General features: G+C 49.4%; 1 protein-coding gene across 2 annotated transcripts; it reads left to right on the plus strand.

Annotated features, from left to right (window-relative positions):
• Positions 1–1,611: 1,611 nt before the first annotated feature.
• On the plus strand, positions 1,612–8,335 carry C15H5orf15 (chromosome 15 C5orf15 homolog). 2 transcript variants are annotated; one of them, XM_071570419.1, is made up of 3 exons: positions 1,612–1,759; positions 5,254–5,837; positions 6,782–8,335. In XM_071570419.1, the coding sequence occupies exons 1-3, from the start codon at positions 1,633–1,635 to the stop codon at positions 6,911–6,913; spliced, it is 843 nt and encodes a 280-aa protein (XP_071426520.1). In that variant the 5' UTR covers positions 1,612–1,632; the 3' UTR covers positions 6,914–8,335. The 2 variants fall into 2 exon arrangements, with proteins under 2 accessions (XP_071426520.1, XP_071426521.1); XM_071570420.1 differs by lacking the exon at positions 1,612–1,759 and adding an exon at positions 1,991–2,052.
• The last annotated feature ends 437 nt before the right edge of the window (positions 8,336–8,772 follow it).

Below are 8,772 nucleotides of genomic sequence, written 5' to 3' on the forward strand. Positions count from 1 at the left end.
ATAGGACAAGGGGGCACGATGGGCTCAAGCTCTGCCAAGGGAAATCCAAGGTAGAGAGCAGAAAAAAATTCTTTGCAGAGAGAGTGCTCAGGCATTGGAATGGGCTGCCCAGAGAGGGGGTGGATTCCCCATCCCTGGAGGTTTTTAAGGTGAGCTTGGCTGTGGCACTGAGTGCCATGATCTGGTAAAGGGACTGGAGTTGGACCAAGGGTTGGACTTGATGATCTTGGAGATCTTTTCCAACCCAATCCATTCTATGATTCTAAGATAACACGACTACTTTGCCTTTCATCCAATCCCATCCCCTCCCCAGTCCCAGCGCTCCCCAGTCCCATCCCCTCCCCAGTCCCAGCGCTCCCCAGTCCCATCCCCTCCCCAGTCCCATCCCCTCCCCAGTCCCATCCCCTCCCCAGTCCCAGCGCTCCCCAGTCCCATCCCCTCCCCAGTCCCAGCGCTCCCCAGTCCCATCCCCTCCCCAGTCCCAGCGCTCCCCAGTCCCATCCCCTCCCCAGTCCCATCCCCTCCCCAGTCCCACCCCTCCCCAGTCCCAGCGCTCCCCAGTCCCATCCCCTCCCCAGTCCCAGCGCTCCCCAGTCCCATCCCCTCCCCAGTCCCAGCGCTCCCCAGTCCCATCCCCTCCCCAGTCCCAGCGCTCCCCACTCCCATCCCCTCCCCAGTCCCATCCCCTCCCCAGTCCCATCCCCTCCCCAGTCCCAGCGCTCCCCACTCCCATCCCCTCCCCAGTCCCATCCCCTCCCCACTCCCATCCCCTCCCCAGTCCCATCCCCTCCCCACTCCCATCCCCTCCCCACTCCCATCCCCTCCCCACTCCCAGCGCTCCCCAGTCCCATCCCCTCCCCAGTCCCAGCGCTCCCCACTCCCATCCCCTCCCCAGTCCCATCCCCTCCCCAGTCCCATCCCCTCCCCAGTCCCAGCGCTCCCCACTCCCATCCCCTCCCCAGTCCCATCCCCTCCCCACTCCCATCCCCTCCCCAGTCCCAGCGCTCCCCAGTCCCATCCCCTCCCCAGTCCCAGCGCTCCCCACTCCCATCCCCTCCCCAGTCCCATCCCCTCCCCAGTCCCATCCCCTCCCCAGTCCCAGCGCTCCCCAGTCCCATCCCCTCCCCAGTCCCAGCGCTCCCCAGTCCCATCCCCTCCCCAGTCCCAGCGCTCCCCACTCCCATCCCCTCCCCAGTCCCATCCCCTCCCCAGTCCCATCCCCTCCCCAGTCCCAGCGCTCCCCACTCCCATCCCCTCCCCACTCCCATCCCCTCCCCAGTCCCATCCCCTCCCCACTCCCATCTCTCCCCAGTCCCATCCCCTCCCCAGTCCCAGCGCTCCCCACTCCCATCCCCTCCCCAGTCCCATCCCCTCCCCAGTCCCATCCCCTCCCCAGTCCCAGCGCTCCCCAGTCCCATCCCCTCCCCACTCCCATCCCCTCCCCACTCCCATCCCCTCCCCAGTCCCATCCCCTCCCCACTCCCATCCCCTCCCCAGTCCCAGCGCTCCCCAGTCCCATCCCCTCCCCAGTCCCAACGCTCCCCAGTCCCATCCCCTCCTCACTCCGCCCCCCCCCGCGCATGCGCGGCCCTCCCCGTGGGCGGTGCCACCGCCACGTCCGCGAGGCCCAAGATGGCGGCGGGCGGCGAGCGGCGGGCGGGCCGCGGGCTGGGGCTGGCGCTGCTGCTCGGCTGGGCCCTGGCGGCCCTCGGGCAGGGGCAGGGCCCCCTCGGGCAGGGGCAGGACTCCCGCGGGCTGGGTGAGCGTCGGGGAAACGCGGGGGGCGCGGCTGGGGGACCCTCACCGACCGCGGCCCCTCGTCGGGTGTGCGAAGGGAAGGGAAGGGACGGGACGGGCAGTGCCCCCGCGGGAGGAACCGTTCGGGCGGTTATTTCGCTCGTCAGAATTTATATTTTGTTCTAAATGTTCTATCTGTGTGCCTGGGGTTGGCCTCCCCCTTGCCTAGAAACGAAGCTGGTGTTGTTCTGCAGGTTGGCTCCGAGTTAAGTGTGTTTCCTTTCTTCCCCTTCCGCCCACGGTAACCAGAGGCCGGTAAGAAATTCCCCTTTCCAGGGCGGTGGGGTTCGCTTTTTCTGAGGTGGAGCGTTGGCTGGGCAGGGAAGAGGAAGGAATTAGTGAAGGAAATGAAGGGAGCTGTGGGAGCCACCAGTTCCTTCGTGTATCTCAGTCAGGACACCCACAGCAGCTTCTTTGTGGTCTGGTGGGTCGGCAGGAGGAATCTGGGACAGAAACCTGCAGGAAACTGGGAATTTTCAGCTTCAAAATTCATGGAATAACTTACTTTCTAAAAGCAGTTTTCCAGGAAGGCATTTTAAGCATCGAACGTTTTGTGATGTGGGGTGTGTCCTGTGTGGCTAATTCTGTCACCGTGACTGCACATGAATGTCTGTTTCTAAAGCTGAGGCACCTCTGGAGTCCCGGCACTGCACAGAACATCACCTGACAGTGTTGTGTAACTGCAGACAGGGCAGCCACCCTTCATAATGCCAAGGAGTTTGGGGCAGATACCATAATTCACTTGTGGTTTAGTTGCTAAACTTCCTGCTGCAATTAAAATAAAAAAAAAATCTTATTTTAGGAGTAATAGGAAAGTGTTCTTTGTCAGTGTGAAGCTGCAGCATTAACTGGCGGGAGTCCCTTGATTTAAGCAAATATCCTTCTAAAACTTTAGGAATAATTTGAAAAATGTGCTTGCCTGTGTTTCAGACAGTTTAGCCATTGCTCTCTAATACTTTTTTCTCTGGTGAGGGCAGCAGTAAGGTTGACCTATGCCAATTAGCTCTAAATAAAAAATTAATGTAAATCCTGCAGCAGCCTTTCCTCCTATTTATCTCCATGCCTGTATTTAGCTGGCTTGACTCCTGAGGGGAGATCAGCATTCCCTGAACTTCTGTACAAGATCTGAACAAGTTAATGTTGGTGTGATAATTTAGAGCAGTAGTTTTTTCAACAAGGAGTGTGTTAAGTGTAAATTAGAATCATAGAATGGATTGGGTTGGAAAAGACCTCCGAGATCATCAAGTCCAACCCTTGGTCCAACTCCAGTCCCTTTACCAGATCATGGCACTCAGTGCCACGGCCAAGCTCAGTTGAAAAACCTCCAGGGATGGGGAATCCACCCCCTCTCTGGGCAGCCCATTCCAATGCCTGAGCACTCTCTCTGCAAAGAATTTCTTTCTGCTCTCCAACTTCAATTTCCCCTGGCAGAGCTTGAGCCCATCGTGCCCCCTTGTCCTATTGCTGAGTGCCTGGGAGAAGAGACCAACCCCCAGCTGGCCAGAACTTCCCTTCAGGCAGTTCCAGACAGTGCTGAGGTCACCTCTGAGCCTCCTCTTCTCCAGGCTGAACACCCCCAGCTCCCTCAGCCTCTCCCCACAGCACTTGTGCTCCAGTCCCTTCTCCAGCCTCGTTGCTCTTCTCTTCTCAGTTGGGTTGGAAGAGACCTCTGAGATCATCAACCCTTGATCCAACTCCACTGTGATCACCAGCCCAGGGCACAGAGTGCCCTGGGCTGGTGATCACAGTAGGGTTGGATCAAGACATGGTGGATTCTCTGTCCCTGGAGGTGTTTCAGAGGACACTCAGAGCCACATCCAGTCCCTTCTCCAGCCTCGTTGCTCTTCTCTGGCCCCGCTCCAGCCCCTCAATCTCTTTCCTCAACTGAGGGGCCCAGAACTGAACACAACACTCAAGGTGTGGCCTCCCCAAGGCAGAGTCCAGGGGAAGGGTCACTGCCCTGGGCCTGCTGGCCACGCTAGTTTGGATCCAGGCCAGGATCCCATTGGCCTTCTTGGCCACCTGGGCACACTGTTGGCTCCTGTTGAGCTTCCTGTCCCTCAGTCCCCCCAGGTCCCTCTGCCTGGCTGCTCTCCAGCCACTCTGTGCCCAGCTTGGAGCACTGCAGGGGGTTGGGGTGGCCAAAGGGCAGGACCTGCACTTGGCCTTAAAATTAGTTGATCTGAACTCCAGCAGAGTCACCGTGTTCCTGTGAGCTGGTTCAGTGTTTCACAGCTGGTTAGAGGGTAATTCACTCTCCAAGGGTGTGCCATGGGAACAGGAACTCTGTTGTAACTGACCCTCAGTAAATATATTTTATGAATAACGGGATTCAGTGTCCCCTCCATAATATTTTAGTTGGGAGTAACCCGACACAAGCAGTTGGTTGAATGCCTCGTTTCTGGAGTCTCTGCCTTTCCAGTGAGCCTTGGGAGTCCTTAATGGAAGTATTGTTACTTTTTTAAAATGGAAAAACAGTTTGGCCTGCCAGAATACAGGGCAAGTGTGGTTCTGTGTACTGAGAGCTGAAATGTGTTCTGCATTTTTAAGGTGCTCCTGGAAGGGATGTGCTGTAAGCATGAACAGTTTGCTGATTTTTAGGTTTAGAAAAACTTTGGCTCTTTACAAACTCCCTCTGCATCTTTTTTTACCTTCCTTTGGACGGAGAAGAGGCACAGTGGGCTCTGCGTGTGGGTTTAAGCATCACCTTGTTTCTTAATTACAATAATTTCTTAATTAGAATAATTTGCTGCCAAGCAAAGCTCCTCCAGGAGCACGGGCAGTCACTTTGTCCTTTCTTGGCTTTGTTTTCAACCTGTGGTTCAACAGTTTCATTGCAGTCACCACGAGGTTGGAAATCTTTGTCAGTGGTTACAACTGCAATAACAATGAGTGTCTGGGGAGAGGTGCTGTGCTCTTGTGTCCTGACTGGAGGGACTTGGCAGCATGTTCTGCATTTTTGGTGGTAAAATACACAGTGGTGAAAGATCAAAGCCTTTTAACTGCAGGAAAAGCTTTGCTGGGAATGTTTTCCTCTGGAGATCTCAGCTCATTCTGTGGGACAAGGAGTTTGATGATGGAGAAAATACTAATCCTGTGTGATTGTACAAGGCATCCTAAATGCACAGAGGGAAAGATGACATGGCTTTGAAGTTACTGTGTCTGCAAACATTCGTGCTGAATGTTTCAGGAACACTTTGGCACAGCAATCTAGAAAGTATGTGCTTCCAAACTCTTAATTCCTGTCCTGCTCAAGACTTGCCTTTGGAAGCTGCCAAAGCACAGGAGCAGGTATTTCTGCACATGAATGCCAGAAAGTTTGCAGTGTGCCCTGTTCTTCCCAGGAGTTCTTGTCCATGAAGGAATTCTGTGGCAGTGGATTTCCCATTGCAGCTGAGGTCCCACAGAGGTTACTGCCCCGTGCTTAACATTGACTGTTTCTCGTCCTTTCCTCAGATCCTGTGAAAGTGGAGATGCTTATGAAAAATATTTCTTCTAGAAGTGAGAATGAAACACTAAGTAGATCTCAAAACTTGACAGACAGCTTGCAGAGTCTGACCTCAACAAGAAAGGCATCCCCAACAGCAGCCAAGGCCAGCTCAGTGACTGCAGCAAAGCCACCCACAGCAAAAGGGGACACTTTCCCATCTGTGCTCCCTGAGAGTCCAGTATCTCCAATAGATGCTTCTGAAGACACTAAAATTGAGGAGGAGGATCTTCTAACAGATTTGAAAGATACACTAAATAGTTCCCCACCCATGATAAAAGAAACTCTGGAGTCAGATGGAGATGATTATGTCCCTTATGAAATGACACCAAATGCCAGGTACAACCCAGAGCTCCTGGGTCTGCCAGAGGACGACGACTCTGACTCCATCAGTAACTACAATGAGGAGATCAAGGCCCTGAATGAGAAGATCAAAAGGGTTTCTGTCTCAGGGCTGGAAGAAGAGGAAGAAGACAGCCATTTCTTCTTTCACCTGGTTGTAGTTGCCTTCTTAGTGGCTGTTGTGTATGTCACCTATCACAATAAGAGGAAGGTAGGTGTGCTCTGAGAGGCTGAGAGAAACAGCTGGAGTGTTGAAAGTGAAGTTGCTTTGCCTTGTGCACTTTTTAATGAGAGAAATGAGCTTTCTGGAGAATTAAATTTTGACCACTTAGTCTTGTGGTGGTACTAGTATGTATATCATTGCTGTTATTTTTATGAAAATGAACTCAAACATTTTGGATTGGAAAATGAGTTAATTGATAGCATCAGTAATCAGTTAGCTAAGTAATGGACACTGGCAGTGCACAACATGAGTTCTGTAAAGGAGACCTGAGCCAAGTCAAGCAAAGGGGAACAATTAACTAATTTTGTTTCTGCACAGGATTATAAATAGCAAATCAAGGAAGGTTTAATCCCAAAAGCTGTGGGAATGTTCTTGTTATGACTGTGATAATCCTTCTAAATTGTTCACTTTCAGGTGGTCTTTATATGATAGATAACATTAGTGCCTGGCACATTGAGCTGTGTGCTTGTCCTTCCCTGCAGACCTTTGTGAGAGTACCCAGTAGGTGGTGGAGGCCAAAAAATGAATGAGGGCACAGTTCACAGGTGTCACACAGAAAATAGTTTATTAAATCACTCCATGGAGAAAGGAAAAATAGGTAAAGGTAAAAGCCAACTCTGACTTCAAATTACACAATATACATTCTTAAATCCCACCCATAGCCAAGTACCATGGGTTGAATCACAGTGTCCATAAACTTCATTACAGCTTTTAGTTGGATGACACTTTCTGGACAGATGTTCACTTGGCCATGAGAATTTTATCTCTTCAACGTTCCTTTCCCATGGGCAGCTCGACCCAAAACCTTCTTGCCTTGCTTTGTTTTTGCTGGCTTGCTGGTCTTTCTCACAGAACCAATTGAGTACCTCAGAACCTGCCTGCAGTTCCAACACCTTGTTCCTCAACTCAGCAGTCCTTGTGTGTCTCCCCAGATCTTCCTGCTGGTGCAGAGCCGGCGCTGGCGGGACGGGCTGTGCTCGCGCACCGTCGAGTACCATCGGCTGGACCAGAACGTCAACGAGGCCATGCCCTCCCTCAAGATCACCAACGACTACGTGTTCTGAGGGCTTTCAGTGGCTGGACTCCCCCTCTGCCTGCCCACTCCTCTGATGGTGTCCAGGTGTTCCAAATAAGCTGCTTGGGCAGAAATGAGACGGACTCCCTCTGACCTGGGTGTTTGGGAGATTAAATCTCCTGGAAGATCAAGGGCATGATACATCTGTTTGCTGCTTTGGTCGGGTTTTATATCAACTATAAAGACACAGAATTTAATAAATTAGTGCTCTTTCCATTCATTAAGCATCATCCCTTCTGTCTGGAGCAGTCTTAGTAGTCGTATTACACAAAAATAAGCATAAAATATTTTAGGTCTAATAAATTAATGACTTTGGCATCACTAAATCAAATTAATGATCTCTTTGCTAATCACTTACATGGCTCATAAATCCCACTATATTGCAAACTTAAAAGATAATTACTTTTTTCTATGCTAAAACCCTGATGCTGCAAATCTTTCATCTTGTGTTCTTCTTATTCTGTTCTCTTGTTGCATAATGTGATCCTATTTTAGGCAAAATAGTTAGAAGGGCAATTGAATAATTTCTCTCTGTGTCCATGCAGTAAATAATTTTAAAATAATTATGTATAACCCGTTTTATTCACAAGTTTTATACCATATATTTCCTTAAAATGTTCAAGGTGTTTGTGAAGGTGTGCAGCTTCCTGACTGTCCATTTCTTTCTCTAATGGTATTTATGACTATTTCATTGTCTTTGTAATTAATGAGTGGAAAATAAGCCTTGAATAATCTTATTGAAATATAGTTGAGAGGCTTCCAGTACATCGAAGCTTTCTGGTGAATTTGCAGACAGTTGGGAAATGGTTAAATGTTTATGTTATAAATGGGAGAGGCCTGAAACTGTAAGAATAATTCATTTGGTTGTTTTTGTGACCCAGGTAACAGACAGGTGAGAGTGAAGGTGTGGGGGCTGCCAGGCTGGGCAGTGCACTCTCATTTCTGACAAACATTTATGCATTAGTGTAAATCAACTTAGTGGTACAGTAGTTTTTTTGATTTTTTTTTTTACTTTGCCTTTTTTACTTCCATTATTTATGTTTTTATGGGTTGTAAAATATAAAATTCGAGTTTTCTGTACATTCTGTTTGTGATTTCGTTTTCAAACTGATAAATATGTAAATAAGGGTGAATCAGAACCCCCTAATTAATGGCTTGGTATTCAAGTAGTTATGTAACATTTGGGGAAAAATCAACTTCACAGCTGCTGGCATGAGGAGTCTGAAGGCATGATACAAATGAAGTGCTAAAAGTTTAAATCCTGCTGTTCAATGCATTCTTTTCATAACCACAGGAAGTAAAGCACAGACAAAATATCTCAAAACTCTTTTCTTGCAGTAATTTTTATCGTATTTGGACTTGTATCACTTAATATTTTGAATAAGCTTTTTAAAATAAATGACAATAATGAGCTTGTGTTTTTTATCTTAACTAATTCACTCCTTGCTTGTGCCTGGAATTGAAAAGCAGCTCAAAACCATCTTTGCTGTTACCCATACTGGGTGTATGGAGGTTTGTTTTATGCTTCTGTTAAGTGGTGTTTGGGTAGATGGCAATGCTTAAATTAAGTCTTTTAAGCTATAGGAGTTAATAAGTTCTTTAACATGCAGTTCTTTAACCTAAGTTGTATAATTATTAATTCTTGTGGAAGATACTCAGCTCATACCTGAACACACCTGCATTCAAGTAGTGCTGCTGTGGTCAAGATCCAGAGGGAAAGGTTCCTTTGCAAAGTTTCTTCAGGGTGTTTAAATGCTGCAATTTGAGGAGTTGGCTGATGTTTCTGCACCTGAGTAGTTCAGGAGCTTTCTCCTTTAATTGCATTTGGAAAGGGCAGTGATTTGGACA

The sequence above is a fragment of the Pithys albifrons genome, chromosome 15 (genome assembly GCF_047495875.1).
Source record: "Pithys albifrons albifrons isolate INPA30051 chromosome 15, PitAlb_v1, whole genome shotgun sequence".
Lineage (NCBI taxonomy): Eukaryota > Metazoa > Chordata > Aves > Passeriformes > Thamnophilidae > Pithys > Pithys albifrons.

Bases quoted from the DNA above. Each gene is read 5' to 3' on its own strand.
- C15H5orf15 (XM_071570419.1), top strand. From the start codon at position 1,633: ATGGCGGCGGGCGGCGAGCGGCGGGCGGGCCGCGGGCTGGGGCTGGCG. The intron at 1,760-5,253 runs GTGAGCGTCGGG...TCCTTTCCTCAG, and splicing joins GCAGGACTCCCGCGGGCTGG to ATCCTGTGAAAGTGGAGATG. The intron at 5,838-6,781 runs GTAGGTGTGCTC...GTGTCTCCCCAG, and splicing joins CCTATCACAATAAGAGGAAG to ATCTTCCTGCTGGTGCAGAG.